Here is a 16,706-nt window from a genome sequence, read left to right as displayed (position 1 = left end):
AGAAAGAAAAAAAGAGAAGATTACACTTTGTGCTTAAGATTATAAGCAATATAAGAAGGTTAGATTCTCTCTGTGTTTAAACTGCGATTATTATGAAAATTCCATGTATCTAAGAATGTCACCTACAGGGCGGAGGGAGGGTATAGGGAACTTTAGGGATAGCATTTGAAATCTAAATAAAGAAAACATCTAATCAAAAAAAAAAAGGAATGTCAACTACAACAGTGGATAGATGCATCAAGTATCAGCATGCTGTCTCAAACTGTATTTGGTTAAAAACAACAACAACCAAAAACACTACAAGTGTTTATTGAATGATTAGAAGCTTAAACGAGAGAAGCAGAGATCAAGTGGAGAGCAGCACTTGGTGCAGGTGACTGACTGTGAAGGCTTCCAGAGTCTCACTGTGCATCCTGGTGGCCTATAGCACACCTATGATGTGTCACTTGCAGTTTACAGCACAGGTGGGCCTGACTGAAGACAAGAAGCACCCGGATGTGTGAATCCATGTCAGAATGTAGACATCTACTTATTGTTCAGCAATTCCACTTCCATTACCTCATCCTTCAGATAAACAAGAGATCCCTTGGTAGCTTAAAGGTTACAACAGATCTGTGCCATTGACGTTAGCGTGTGTGTGTGTGTGTGTGTGTGTGTGTGTGTGTGTGTGTGTGTGTGTGGTATATGCATGTGTGTGTACAGGTGCACATGCCCACGGGGAAGCCGGAGGAGGATGTAGAGTGTCCTACTCCATCGCTCTCCACTTCGTTGACTTGAGACAGGGCTCTCTCATCAAACCTGGAGCTTGCCATTTTAACAAGACTGGCAGCCAGCAAGCTCCAGCAAGCCTCCTTGTCTCCAGCCTCCATAATGCTGGGGTTACAGGTGCTCACAAGACCACATCCAGCCTTTTTACATGAGTGCTAAGGATTCAAACTCAAATCTCTTCACATTTGTAAGCCAGCATCTTACCCACTGAGCCATCGTCCCTGCACCAGGCAGACATTACTTTCATTTCCTCTCAAGTTCTAGTAACATTTCATTATAAAACGAGCAAACTTAAGACAGAGGTGGACCTGCTTTTCCTTAGTAAGAAGCAGGAAAATTGCTCTGGACTTTGATATAGAATTTTTCCATACACACACACACACACACACACATGTATGTGTGTGTGTATATACATATATGTGTGTGTGTGTGTGTGTGTGTGTGTGTGTGTGTGTGTGTGTAGTTACTGTAGAGATTGTAAGGTAATCAGGTTTGCCTATGAGGATGACTATGAAATATGATACCTGATGACAAAGACAGAGCTGCTCAGCCCTCAGAATTGTTGACCAGATAGCTGGGCCATCATTTTTAATTTGTAATATAAACACTGGATGGCTATAATTCCCCAGATCTGAAGTTGTGGGGCAGGTGGGATACATACAAACAAACGTTTCAAGGACAAAGGTTCCACAAATCACAGACAGGGTATTTCCAGTTATGTTATATAAACTTGGTTGGCTCTTTCATTTCTACTGCCTTCTCTGAAAAGAAGGAAAGAGGAAGGAAGAAAGGAAGGATGGAAGAGAGGGAGAGATGAAGGAAGAGGAGGATGGGAGGGATGAGAGGAATGGGAAGGAGGGAGAGCCGTCTCCTATTGCCAAAGCAAAGGAAGCAGGGACTGTTTTTCAAGCTGGTGACTATAGAGAATGCCAGAGCCAGAATGTGCTGACTGTAGGAACAGAAGGAGGCAAGCTCAGGGGACACTGGAGAGGAAAAAAACAGGGAAGATTTCACCTAGGAGCTGTTTTCTCTGGAACCCGCAATGCAGAAGAGAAAGTGCATACAGCAATCAGTCACTGGACCACAGCCCCGTCTCCCTCCAACACAGTAGTAATTTCTTTATTCTCTGCTTACTGAGAGATGCCAATAGGATGCCCAGTGAGTAATAAGTGAAATAGTATGTCATAGAAAACAGTAGATGATGGAAGGATGCAACTTCATGCTGACTGGGCATGTCTGGAAGAGCATACAACCCAGGCCAGTGCAGCAACTGAGGCTTCAAAGTATAAGGAAAAACCATTTAAGCCTAGAATGTACCACATACGCCCTGCTCGCCCAGGTATCTGCTGGCCGCGATCCTGTGATAATAAGGAATATAGATGTGGTCTCTTCCCATGGATCCTACAAAGTAGGGAAGCTCACAGCCAGCGTGATTAGGGTCTTCTGGGTGGTGATAAAATGACAGGGGACGGAGGCTCTGAGAGGGTGCCACCAAGATGGAGACCAGTGGTCAGAACACACAAGGTTTTTATATTCAGCTTGCTACTTTCAGTTCTACCTCAATCTCTGGGATGAGGAGAGGGGTTGAAGGTTAAGTTTAGTCACCAGTGTCTAATGACGTAGTAAATTGTGCCTATGAAATAGCATCTCCATAAAACTCTGAAAGGACAAGGTTCAGAGAGCTCACGGTGTCCAAGGCAGACAGACACAGTAGCTCCACAGCTCCACGGTGCTCCTTATATGGCTGCCCTAAGCATGCCTTCCTCTGCATGCTTTATCATGGGTCTCCTTTCTGTAGAAGAGAGCCATATTCAGAAAGTGTTTCCCTGAGATATGTGAGGCCATGCTTACAAGTTAACTGAACCCCCTGAGAGCCATAGGAACTCTGACTTACAGTCAGACAACAGAAAGCACAGGTTATAACCTGACTTTTACTCTTGATACCTGACGTCCGTTAGAGTCCGTCTTGTGGAATCTAGCCTTCCAACCGGTAGCTATCTTGAAGCAAATAGGGTCGGGTGTGAATTGAAGACACCCTGTGAGTGTCAGCTGGTGAATCTGGTTCCTAAGCTGAAGAAAATTACATTTTTTTTTTCTATCTTTCTAACCTGGGAAGGAGCCAACGTCCAAGCCTCTACCTCCTCGCTTGTAAAATGGACACAGCAATAACAACGGCCATTCTAAGTTGTTTTGATAATTAGCTACACAGAAGGAGTATGGAGAACATGTCTGACATGGTAATTGCTGGATGGAATACCAGTTTGGGAAATTATCACCCCACCAATTTATTATTTTACTAGACTTTAAGTTTATTACCTGTGAATAGACAATGTTTTAAAACATTTCAATTCTATTTTAAGTATAAATTTGAGAAATGTTTCCTTTTTTGTTTTGTTTTGTTGCTGTTTGTTTTGTTTTGTTTTTGTTGTTGCTGTTTGTTTTGTTTTTGTTGTTGTTTGTTTTGTTTTGTTTTGTTTTGTCATGCTACAATTAAGTCCAAGGTTGTCTGTGTGCTAGGCAGGTTACATTTCCAGCCTCCAAACTCTAGACTTTTTTGTTTAAAGGTGTAACCCAACTCCATCACAGTGGCATCCACTGTAGTCCCAGCACTTTGGGAACAAAGGCATGAGGAATATCCCAAGTTCAGGGCCAGCTTGAGGTATGCAGTGAGTTCAAAGCCAGCTTGGTGTACTTAGTGAGTTCAAGGCCAGATGGATATACATAGTGTATTCAAAGTGAGGCAGGGATCCACACCCAAACTGGCTCAGAACAAGCAAATAAGAAAAGAACTGCCATCTGGATGCATGCCTATGTACTAGTGGTACTTGCCTATTTACATGGTGGTCCATACTTATGACCACAGAATTTAGGATGGAAAGACGGGAACATCACAAAATCCAAGGCCAGCTTGTGCTAGACACTGATTTCCTATTCAAGCTGATTTCCATAGGGATATTCTTCCTCAAACACCAAAAATTGGTTATTTCTTTTATTTAATTTAATAAAAGATTATGCAGGCGTGGTGGCGCACGCCTTTAATCCCAGCACTTGGGAGGCAGAGGCAGGCGGATTTCTGAGTTTAGGGCCAGCCTGGTCTACAAAGTGAGTTCCAGGACAGCCAGGGCTACACAGAGCAACTCTGTCTCAAAAATACCAATAATAATAATAATACTGTTAAAAAATAAAAAATTATAATCCTGAAACTCACTTCCCCGAACACAGAGCACACTGTAGAAGTTTTGTTTTAAAGCAGACGTCAAGATAAAGACAAGAGAAAGCAAGGCTACTTTTCACACTATATTAAAAACAAACAAGCAAACACTTGGGATTCTGGGGATGTGGCTGGCTCAGCTATTTGAGCGCCTGCCTGGTGAGTTCCGAGACCAGCACACACCATAATCCCAGCACTTAAAACGGAGGCAATTCAAGGTTAGCCTTGGGTCAGCCTAGTCAACCAGAGACACTACCTCAAAGTAAGTTAATTAATTAAAATGAAATAAACCTTGGCTTATAACAAAAAATAATAATAAAATAGAAAGGATTTACAATTAATAATCTCACTTTAGATGCCCAGAACACGATTAAGTAAGGGTTTTCCAAAGTGAGTTGCCCCAATTTGCTCTCACACAATATTAATGCCCTGGTCTAAAAGCAGGCTGGACTCTATCGCCGTCTATTTTTGTATAGCCTATAGGCAGGCCTACAACAGTTTTATAGTCTGACAGCTGGGAAATGAGGAGGAATGAATGAGTAGCAATATAGCACCAGTGAAAACTGTGTGAAACTCAAATTTCATTATCCACAAATAAAGTGTTATTGAAACACAGCCAGACTCACTCTTCGAGACATTGTCTGCACATGTCTTGCACAAAGGTGGAATTAAGTAGTTACCACAGATATCATAAGATAACCGTACTGCCCAGCACTTTACAGAAAAAGTCTCTGATGCCCTAGTCTAGAGTTCAGAAAATACTCCGTATATCTTCTCCTGAACGGGTACAATTAATATATCAGCTATCACCTGTCCCAGGTGACTCCACGGAAGAACAGCCTGAAATGGTGAATCAGCTGGGCCCAGCACTCCCCTGTGTGTTTACCCACAGAATCCATTACACACACACACACACACACACACACACACACACACACACGCACATATAGCCTTCAGAACACACCAAGGGGATTCCCACCACATATACGACACCAATATCCAGAAATATCAACAAGTCAACCAATAACATTATAAAATTCAAAGCAATTAGGATTCTTTATAACTACCTGTCAAAGGATGAATTCCTAACAAAATGGGCAAAAAAAAAAAAAAAAAAAAAAAAAAAAAAATCCAAAAAACAAAACAAAAAGAATATTCTCAGACCCAGAAAGGAAAAGGTTTAATAACACAATCCTATTTTTTTCATGATATTATAGTAGAGTACAGTAGTGGTGCAGTATTGGTGCAATGGATCAGTGGGCAATGGGGCTTAACACTAAGCCTGACAGGTAGAGAATTCTATCCCCAGGACCCACAGACTCCATAAATTGTCTCTGACCTCCATGCACTGTGACACAGAGATGCCCACGTGCACACAAACAAAGCAAATACGTAAACATGATCGTAAAAAGTCAATAGAATATAAAGCAATGCCATTACAGCTAGTAAGAACCTATAACCAGAATGATAAGTAGAATTGATAAAAATAAGATTAGCATAACTTCTACTCGCTAGAAGGACCATGAGTCATTAAAAGTCAAGCATCATGCAAGTAAGTTTATTATGCCCCTAGAAATGACTAAACTGTCACAGAGACCACCAAAGGTCCTTACATCGCTGAATTAAAAAGAAGATACGTAATTTGAAATGAGAAAGTCCCGTCGCGGCAGATTCATGGACTAGAAAGCACATTTATAGGTGGCTGGTGGCTGAATTGATTGTCTTCCTAAAAAACAATCTGGCAATCTGCAGCGAACGCCATAAAAACCACTCATTCGTTTCCTCTGACCTGGCAATGCCACTTTGGGGAATGCAATCAGAGGAAGCAACCTTAAGGGGGAACAGAGCATTGCTCTACACACAGATGTCTGTGCTGCTGGATGCTGCGGAGGAAGGACGGCAGCCCAAATGCCTGGCGACAGTCGCGATGGCTCAGTGCGCTTCGGACCTGCAGAGAGTCAGCTATTTCAAAATGGCAAAATCAAGGCCCAAGCCAATGTTCATCGCCGACACTTCAAACTTAACTCACTACACAGCAGAAGCTTAGGGTTCTAATTCTACCCGCCACGCCCCCAGCCCATCCTTCCAATCACAGACTTCAATTTAGGCACCTAGGAGTCCGCCTCCTTTGAGACCACCTGACCCCCTCCCATCTTACCACCAGTAAATTCTAGAAAATTCATCTTCACCGCCACTATCCCCGGCACTGTGATCTCCACCCTGTGAAAGCAGCTGACCTCCAGCTTCCATCCTCCAGCAGGCTTCTGGAGCGATCTGAGAGCTGAGTACAGCTCAGTGGTAGAGCACTTGCTCAATATGTGAAAACCCTAGGTTCCATCCTCAGTATGAGAAACAGGTTTGTTTGTTTGTTTTGTTTTGTTTTTTCCTTATTGATTGTGGCCTGATACCCAAAAGCAGTTAGCCAACACAAACTATACTCAATGCAAGGAGGCGCGAGAGGGAGAGAAACTTGGGTAAGTTAAGCGGTGGGGAGGATCTGGGAGGAGCTTCAGGAGCAATGGAATCAAAATACACTAAATGGAATTCTCTAAGGATTAATTAAAACTTCTTTTTTCAATGTTGGCAGGTGGGAGTGATGCTCAGTGGTTAAGCACTTGCTGTTCTTCCAGAGGCCTGCATTTGGTTCCCAGAACCCATATTAGTGTCTCAAGACTGCCAGGAACTTTCTGGAGATGTGAGATCTGGAGATACATAAGGTTTAAAAAAAAAGAATGTTTCAAGCCATGTTATTACCCTGCTTCTCCTGCACTGAACGAATCTTCATAGTTTCAAGGGTCCCACGACACACAGTCCCACTGCCTCTTCCCAGTCATAGTGGTCAGAGATGAAGACACAGACTCTGTCCTACACTGGGGCTATTCTACATACCGGTCCCTTCCACTGAAATCCACTCCCTTCTGCTTTATGATGATTACCATGAAACATCACGTTTTCTGCGAACTCCAAGGGGAGACTACAGATAACCTGTAGTCACTTCTATAGACCCACACCCTAGCCATGCCTGTTCCTTAGTAGATAGTCTTTACGCTTTAGTAAGTTGATGAAAAACACAAATATACCCCTGTAGGAGAAAGGGAAATAATTATGGAAAGAAAAGTGGGGCCAAAATAAGCACAAACATACAAGTTGGACTGTTCTGAAAACCTGTCATCTTTGCCTGCAAGTTTCCTTGTCTCGTTCGTACCCCGCTGCCTCTCTGAGTCCTTGCTGAGCAGAGCTAGCTAGCCATGTCTGCAGTGAAATCAGACAGTGGTCTTGTCATAAAGGTTTTTGGGAGACCAGAACTCCAATCTCTTTTCTGGCACTAATACATCATTTCCTTCCAGCTTTTGTCTGCTAAGGCTACAAATTGGGATTTCAACAGATCTCAAAGCTCATTTAATCAGCATAGCTCCCTCCCCTTCCAACAGTGTAGAAGATGGGAATCAAAAAAAAAAAAAAAGAGAGAGAGAGAGACCTACGCCTGGTCAACGGACAGAGAATAGAATACCTAGAATACCTTGGAGTGTTAGGTGCAAAATGAGACCGATGCATCTCAGCCCCTCCCCCACAAGGCTCAGGGATCTCAAAGAAGAGGAGAAAACTTGTAAGATCCAAAAGGATCATTTGATTAGAGTGAAACAGTATTTGCTAGAAATGCCAGGGCCCTGCACACATGAAGTGTGCATGGTTGGGACTGCATGCACAAGACCTGTATAAAACCAAGCCAGTCAAAAGCCTGCGTGGGCAGGAGATGGAGTCATAAATTCTTACCCCTAGCTGAGAAGCCGTTAGGAATTGATGGCTGTTCGGGGAGGAAGACTCCATTTTCTTTGGGGATGGGGCTCCTGACAGGCTATCCATGCGGCAGTAGATAGTCCTACACTCACGTACCTACAGGTGCACGGACTTAGTGGATTTAGAGAAAGAGCACGTGAAATTGGGAGGGAAAGGTGATGGGGAGAGGGGGCTGTTGGGAGAAGTTGAAAGGGGAGAGAGAGAGTGAAGGGCTGTGGATTTGATCAAAACGTATCCTATGCATGTATGAAGCTCTCTCCTTTTTTCTCTAACGGCTTGTTTATGAGGGTGCTCCAGTAACTGTGGCAACCTATCCACTACATTCCTAGCACGAACCACTCAAACCATGGAATGAGAACCGGAATGAAATGTGGACAGATGCTAGTCATTGCTGGTACAGCTATTATCCTATACAAAGAGTCAGGCTAGCAGCAAAGACCCTAGCAGGTCCTCAGGTGCTCAGACTAAAGGAGCAGAAACTAACTACACAGCAGAGTGGAGCCCACACCTCGCTGTTACTCATTAAGCAAATATTTTTCAAAGTGACCCAGGGCTGCAGGAGAGCCAACACGCCCGTTCCCTATTTATAAAGTTTCAATTTGCTGGGGTGTCTTTCCATCTCAACCGTGGCACCATGGCTCGTCAGAGTCACACCATAGGAAAGTGTTCGCCCAATGTCTCCACGCCCTCCCCTTTCAGCTCCCACACACCATGCTCACAAGTACCAGTAGTTTTGGCAAACCATTCAGGTACCACTGTGAAACTCAGAGAATAAAACGGGCATGTTCACCTCTTGGGTAAAACCATTCCCTTTAGAATAAACAAACGTATGTATGGGAAGTTGAAGTGAACCATTCTGTTCACTTGTTCCATTCTCTCTTGGCAGAGAGAGCTAAGTGTTTGAAACTATGCTGAGCTAGATTTCATCCCTCTCTCCAGAACGTAATAATGGGCAGATATCTGAGCAAAAACTCTATCAAACCTTATTCTGGATTCTGTAAAATGGGACTAAAGCTGTCATGTCTGGGACTTGTAAAATGTACACTGTAGTGCTTTACAGAAGATATTCAATGCAGTAATAAGAACCATTTCTATAGTATATGAATGAATATATTACATAATATTTTTATAATATATAAATTAAATAACATCCCAATATAAAGGGTTAGCAGCCATTTGCTTAGTCCTCCTCCAAAGGCCACTAACACAGGAGCTCTGCTGATTTCACAGCTGCTCTCTTGAGGCCAGGGCACATGGACAAGCTCCATGTTCTTGTCTAACTCTATTAAGCCTGTGTTCCTCTTCCCTCCAAGCAGATTTTGCAAATGGTGCCAAGCAACAGAGCCACTACAGTGATCCTGGTTGCAGAGAGCGAATGGAACACGATATAGGCCTGTCTCATAGCTCTACTAGCCGTGTTCTGATTTGGCTATGTGCTTCTCTCCAATTCTTTTTATTTGTCTTAGACCTGCGACGAGTCATGCATAGTCTGCAACCATTCTGAAGAGAAGATCAAAGGACATGGGGCAGCATCCTGCCAGCTTACCGAGGTCCTGCTGCATCCCACACCTTCCTGAGAGCCCCCTGAGCACAACTTTCCTAACACTATAGACATGTTGCCTCCAACCAGGACACACACGACCCCGACTTCAGCACTCTTCATGAATGTTGATTGCGCATCTGCCTTCTGTCAACAGCACGGTCATCAAAACCTCTCTCCATAAGCAGAGGCCCCACCCATATTTCTGATCATCTGCCAGTCTCCCTCCAGGTTAATAATCACTGTCCAACCAGGTGGCAGCCTTCAAGCCAATTTAAGATCCTGTTGATTTTTAGGTATTTGACAAATATAAACACTGGAGAAAGCCAGTGTTTATCCACCATCTCTCGCCTCTATTCCTAAAGAACACAACTCAGTGGCCTCTAATGCAGAAACAACCAAGTCCAGCCTCCTGCTGACACTCAGTGGGCCAAGCTGCTCCTACTAATGGCTTCAGTTGTCATTCTGTCCATCCAATATATCTGCATCTCGTGCTCCAAATGGACTCAACTCCAAATGACCACCGGATACCCACCAGTTAATCTGGGCCCTTCTAGTCACAGAAGAGAAGCACCTGAGATTGCCAAGAAGTTGCTGGTGGTGACCTGGCATTACCGCAATTTGCCAGGCCTGTGCAGGGGGGAAGCAAGCCAACAGAGTATTAGTGCTTTCTGGAAAATAGGCAGAGCTGTTTACGCAAGGAAAAGTCGCTCAATTCGTCCTGGCCCTTGAATAGTCTGATGATGCATCTCACCGTTTCCCGTCACCAAAAGAAAAAAAAATAATAATAATAATCGTGAACTTTATGTAAGCCAATTATAGTTTGCCTGCTGGCTGAGTTAGCACAGAGCCAATTTGCAGCTTTTCTACCAAGCCTCCCAAGAAGCTTTGCCTCTCCTCAAGATGGAGTCAAGTGCAAAAGTCAAGATGTGATGTCCCCAAATTCCAAAGAGAAGACACCAGCTACTCACTAGACCCAGCTCTGAAGCCAAACCCACCCCTGACCACTGGGGAAGGCAAACTATGGTTGCTTTATCTAATTGGTAGACATTGTCCAGATGTATAAGTAGTCAGTGGACCTGTGCCCGTGTAACTACAGAGGTTTTTCTTGTAGATTCATCTTAATTGCTTAGTTGTCCTGGAGACTCTGTCTATCTGTCTATCTGTCTGTCTGTCTGTGACTAAATCTGATAGCCAGAGATATACAGTAAGTCCAAATGAGAAAGCTTGACCCTACTCTAAACTTTGTGGGGATAACTTATGGGTTAAAAATCAGGAGTTGTTCAATCCAGTAGAAGATCTGGATTACTTGTTCCTCCTCATTAACAATTTCCCATAAATCAACTAGCATATATCATTCCAAGATTGGAAAGTTTTCCAAAATAGAAGTGTTTTCCTCCTCTGACAGACTACATATTTTGAAGATGTGAACATCACATCTGTGTCTCTCTCGGGGTCTAGCATGCTCACCCATTGATCCATTGACACCGGCCACTTGTTTTATAAGCCACAGAAATGAGCTTCATGCCACGCAAGGTTCTAATCCCACTTCATCACTGGGCTTCCACTGCTTAGGATCCCGCCTCTGCACCATGTAGATTTGGTAAAATGAAAAATAGTCACTTCCGCAGTGGAGGCTGTTCTTTCCCTCAGCCAAGCTGTGTGGGGTGTTAGATCAGTAACAGCTTAGCTTCCCTCCCAGCTTCCACAGTCTAGGATGCTGTGTTAAAGTATATCAAAGGGAGAGAGCCCTCTGTATGCCCGCCAGCTCTGATTTCATATTCTAATTGGATTTGTCACCAAGGCTAGGACTTGAGTGCCCCACCCCACCCCAGATGACCTCACATGTACACTCCTGCCCAGGCAGATAGCCATTTTCTGTGATAGTTGGAAGTCAGAAGGTAGAACTCAGGAGCAGTGGCCAACAGTAACACTTGGGACCCTCTAAGCAAGATGATGTGTCTGATGATGTGTCTGATGATGTGTCTGACCATTTCCCACCGGCAAAAGAAAAATAAATAAATAAATAAATAAGGTATTTTTTCTTTTGGTGACCAGAAATGGTGAGATGCCAGCTGCCTAGAAAAGGGATGGCCAGACAGCTGGACAACCTCTTGTGTGGAAATCTTTTCTTCCTTCCCTTTCCTCTCGACAGCCAACCTCTCATGTACCAGCCTTGCACGACTCAAATTCATGGCGTTATTTTCAATTGCTATTACATATGTGCACATGTGCATAATACATATGCACATGTGTTACATTCACATACATATATGTGTGTGTGCATATGTTTGTATATATATGCACGTATTGTACACACACATATATATTCCTTAGTAGCCCATATTTCTAATTTTTTGTCTAGGGCTGAGGCCCTATGAAGTTCCCCCTTCTGTGTTAGCCTGTCCACTGGTGTTCTCTGATCAGATCCCGCTTACGCAGCCATGCTGTTGAAACTTCATGAGTGAAGCTTCCCGGACATTTCCAGGTGACACGATCTCACAGCAACTTCTGTTCCTCTGGCTTTTAGAATCTTTCCACTCCTTCTTCTGCTATGCCTTCTTCCCTGTGCCTTCAGTGCAGGAATTCTCAGTCCGTGGATAACAGCAGTTTCCAAAGCTCCAAATCCAAAGTCTTTACCAAGGAAGTTGCTTTCCTCCCTTGACCATCCCTTGCAATCAGTCTATCTGTATAGTCAAACCAAGCTCCCTAAAGGCAAGAGGCACCTCTGACTGCATCCAGCATTGCAGTAAGCAAGTCCTTCTAGGACAATCCCTAAACCACTACAGATCTAAATGTCTCATTTACAGAACTTTGGCCTGGAACGTGTATGCTGCATTTCAGTTTGTGAGTAACTTCCAAACATGACACGGTCACATCAACACATCAGCAATAGAAATGCCAGCAACTAGACTGACTCACTCCAAAGGTCCTTGTGAACGTCTCACTTATATTCCCCAATTAATCAAGCCACCGTCTCAGCTACCTGCCAGCAGTCCTTCTCTGTCCTTACACTCACCAAACAACTTGAAGTTGTGAAACGGGCAGTGTGGTACGTGGGTGAGAGAGAGTAGGAGCCAAGGAGTTCCAGCCCAGAGTCACCACATACTACAACAGACCAGTAAGATTCTTGGAGACTATTTTCTCATCCGTAGAATGGAGGTGACACCCGTTTGACAGGGATAGTGGCATATTCTGTATAAATTAGCTCGCTGCTCTTTTGACAAGTTCATATGATAGGCATACATATCAGAGCCTATAGTAAGCTCTTCATGCTGATAGAAAAAAAAAAGAGCCACAAAAAACAACAAAGACTGCTATGAAAAAAAAATGAGAGAAGGGCAATTGGAAGCCATCATTATTTCTTTATCTAACCACCCTGTATATACATAGCATTAACCTTCCTGTATCCCCCATTATTCTTCTAGGTACCTCACACCATGTTTACTTGAGCTGTCCTACCTGGTGTCTGCTGTTAATGTGGCCAAGATTACCAATGGGACCAATTCTCCTGAGAACAGAGTCACCAGATCACTGTTGTATACAGAAACAGGGCCCGTCCTGATGACTGGACCGTCCAAAGTGGGGATGGAGAAGGTCATTGCATAGCTCCTGATGTTTCCTGGAGTATTCCCACACTCCAGGATGGTCAGCTCACCCTCCTCCTACTCCATCAATTTAAAGAAAGCCCTTTTGCCATAGTTACCAGGAAATCAAGGAACCCTGTAGCATCGTCACCTTGAGATTGTCTCTAAAATACCTTTCATAAACTTCATCAAACTGTCAAACTTATACTGTAGGTCATCAGTTGCAAATCTGGGTGCAATCTGTGGGTACATTGAGTTTGATCATTTAATAAAAAGAACTAGGCCCTTTCTTGGTTACTTAAAGCATATGGTTTTACTATGCTGAGACCTTCAAGGACCTATATATCAGGCTAAAAGTTAAAAAATAATTCCAGATTACGACTATACATTGAGCACTAACTTTAGATTGGATTTGAGTGGACTGATCTATAAGTATTGTATAAGGATTGTATCTGTGTGGAGCAGGGACACACGGCAGTATATGCTCATCACGGAAGCAGGTCTAAGACCTTTGGAGGGAACTCAGCAAGGGACCTAACTCAGGTCATTAGGATCAGTGCTTCCTTGAACTCGTTCAATCTAAGACTGTCAATTCAAGTCCACGGTCCCAAAGACTCTCTGATTATTTACTATCCACACTTGTTTAAAGGGCTTGGACTTTGCCATTGTTATAAAAAGACAGAAAAGCGTCTCTCAAGGGACACTGAGATTTACCTCATAAATGCTAAGAACAACAAACTTTCTTTAGCCCTCTCTCTCTCTCTCTCTCTCTCTCTCTCTCTCTCTCTCTCTCTCTCTCTCCCTAAACACACACACACACACACACACACACACACACACACACACACACACACACACACACACACAGAAAGAGAGTCAGCCAGAGAGAGAGACAGAGAGAGACAGAGAGAACCAGAATGTCTGTAGAATGAATTCCCAGGCCATAGCAACTGTCATGCCTTGGGATGGAAGCAGTAGATCTTGGCTGGCCAGGCAGTAAGCCCTTTAGAGGAAGGAGACAAGAGGCCTGCCTTCCCTTACACAGCCCAACCATGAAAACAAGCTCTTTTTTGTTTTTGTTTAGTTTTTAGCTAACAACCTTCATCCTCCCTGCAGGGATGAAAGACATGATTGGTTTATAGCATCTCAAGGGTTTGAATTCAAATTTTCTTCCACCTAATTCCCCACTTGGCCCCAATATTGGAAATAAAGGGCCAGCTGGGGGTAAGTTTTGGATAAGGGATGATGTCAGGTTTTGATCAGATAAAGTGATGGAGGATTGCAATCCGGGCACGCCCCAGATTTGGGTGCTGAGAGAGCCTGCATCATCTTGCTTGGTGACATGTCTAAACACAGAAAGGGAGAAATAAGAAAAGGATGGGGAAAATTAATCGTCCTTTATGTAGCTCTTTCCCCTCCCCCTCGACTGAGAGCCACAGCGCCGGTTGGCTCCAAGCCTGTGCTTTAGAGGCGCCTGGGTCTCTGGGTCCTTCTTCTCCTCCTCCCCCTCCCACCCCACCCCCACCACCCACCCGGGCTCCTTCTTCTTCTTCTTCTTTTGGCTTGCAGAAATCAGGACCCATCTGAACTAAGAGGGAGGAGAGAAGCAAGGAAGCTGAAGCAAGGGGTGGCCTGCGCCCTACTCCGGAAAGCTTCGCGCGCGGAAGCATGCAGCGGTTGCTCGCGTCCGGAGCGCACCGATCCGGCTGTCTCCACTGCGGTAGCATCCGGACATGACATTGCAGTAGCGACAAAGGAGCGGCCACAACCGGCAGCTGGCTACTGACAGGACTACTCGGGCCTCGCACCGCGCCGAGGGTCTGGCAGCGAATGATATTGGGGTGAGGCTGGGTGTTGGGGTGCGAGATAGGCCGAGTCGGGGGCAAAAACCCAAAAATGCGCAGGACCTCGAGGCGGACACCTCTCGCGCCTCCTTCAAGCAGCCAGATTGCAAGAAAAATAATTCTTTAACACTCACTAGCCTTAGCTCACCACACACACACACACACACACACACACACACACACACACACACACGATCTAGTAGGAGTCCTCCTCGGTCTGGCTATTGCCTTGTAACCAACCCTTCCAACCCGTCTGGTCCCACCGCGCGCCTCCGGCACTACGGGCCCGAGGACCCGCCCGGCTCCCGGACACAGGCTCGAACGTAGCCGCCACCCTAGGGTCCCCTCCTATCGCTCACCAGGAGAAGAGAGCCGGCGACCATCGTGGCTCCGACTTGGCCGGCGGTGCGGCTGCAAGAGGCGAGGGCGGTGATGCTGCTTGCCCGGGTCCCCATGGCCGAGCTCGGGGCTCGCAGCGGCGCCCGGGGCGCTCGGCCCCACGGCAGCTGGAATTGGTGGCTGTTTCTGCCCAGCGCCGCATCCACCGCCGCCTCACGGGCGGTGAGCCCATCTACCTCCAGCAGCCCATGTGCACTGCAGCAGCCAGGCACCCAGGCGGAAGAGGGAGGCAGCAGGGGAGGCTCCGAAAGGCGCTCAGCACCTGCCCAGGGGCGCTGGCGCCCGGGCGGTGAGAAGCAGGCGCGCTCGCAACCCGCGCCTCCCGGTGCTCTCCAACGACAGCGGCTGCGGAGAACCAGAGAGCAGGGCTAGCCGCGACAGTGCTAAAGAGCGACTTCCCATAGCGAAGCTTCCAGCCACTATCAAGCACTCGCCTCCTCCGCTGCCTAGACCGGCCGGCGAGGGACTGAGTCGGATGGCCACTCAGCTCGGGGACACACGTGGTGGCGCCGAAGGGGCGGAGAACGACCCTTTGTGATGTCACCCGGGAGGAGGCCGGGCTCTTTGTGCAGATGGAAAGAACTCAAGGCGCTCCAGAAACCGAGGGGAAGGAGAGGGTGCCCCTTGGCGTTAGCTGGAGGAATTGCGTTTGCTTGTTAACCTGCACACACCCCTCACCCCGACTTAACTTTAAAAAAAAAAAATGATTCCAAGTAGATTGTATGTAAAACAGAGACTATTTTCTTTTCCTAACATAAATATTAACAACAGCCAATATAACTTGCGCATAATGGCGCAGGCCTGTATTTTCATTGCCAGGAAAGCTGAGGAAGGAGAATTTGAAGTTGGAGGGAAATTCTGAGCTACACAGAAAACTCCTATCTCATGCATGCATGCATGCATGCATGCATGAATGAATGAATGAATGAATGAATGACCTGAGCATAACGGTGCCATTAAGCACTCTGTATAATGAGAATATGAACTTCTCCAATTCCAGGCCAGCCAAAATTGGAGTTCTACACAAGCCTGGCTTACAGAGCAAAATCCAGTCTCAGAAATCAATCAATCAATCAATCAATCAATCAATCAATTAAAGGAGCTAGAAAAAAAGCAAAAACCATGGAGCTTACATCAATTGCCAGACACAAAGAGACGTGTGTGTTGGTTCCCAAACTGCTGTGTTTTGAGGTCTGCTGTGTTCTCACAGTGGAGCAAAAGGAAAAAGCAAGTGTAGTCTCGGCATTTATGTGTGGCTCCCCTGCTTCCTGACTGCAGACCCGGTTTAACCAGCTGCCTCCTCTCCTCTCCTCTCCTCTCCTCTCCTCTCCTCTCCTCTCCTCTCCTCTCCTCTCCTCTCCTCTCCTCTCCTCTCCTCTCCTGCAATAACTGTATCCCTGAAACTGTTAGCCAGAAGAAACCTCCCCGTCTCTCAGTATTGTTGGCTATTTGTTCTCAGCAGTGAGGAACCTGGACAGAAACAACACTAAGCATCCCTGACAGGGAGTTGCCATGGTAGGAGCCCTATTTCCTTCCTTGCCAGTTACTACATGGAGAGT

The 16,706-nt window shown here is 45.5% G+C and overlaps 1 protein-coding gene across 1 annotated transcript in view; it reads right to left on the bottom strand.

Annotated features, from left to right (window-relative positions):
- Window positions 1-15,645, bottom strand: part of Tnfrsf21 (tumor necrosis factor receptor superfamily, member 21) — a 72,634-nt gene extending 56,989 nt beyond the window's left edge. The window contains exon 1 of the mRNA NM_178589.3: window positions 15,108-15,645. Coding sequence (NP_848704.1) covers window positions 15,108-15,203 — 96 coding nt within the window. The 5' untranslated portion in view covers window positions 15,204-15,645. The remainder of the gene's footprint in view (window positions 1-15,107) is intronic.
- Between the last annotated feature and the right edge of the window lie 1,061 nt (window positions 15,646-16,706).

Source organism: Mus musculus, chromosome 17 (genome assembly GCF_000001635.26).
Source record: "Mus musculus strain C57BL/6J chromosome 17, GRCm38.p6 C57BL/6J".
In the NCBI taxonomy this organism is placed as follows: domain Eukaryota; kingdom Metazoa; phylum Chordata; class Mammalia; order Rodentia; family Muridae; genus Mus; species Mus musculus.
Note: the sequence above shows the minus strand (reverse complement) of the source record. Positions and strands in the feature narration are given on the sequence as shown.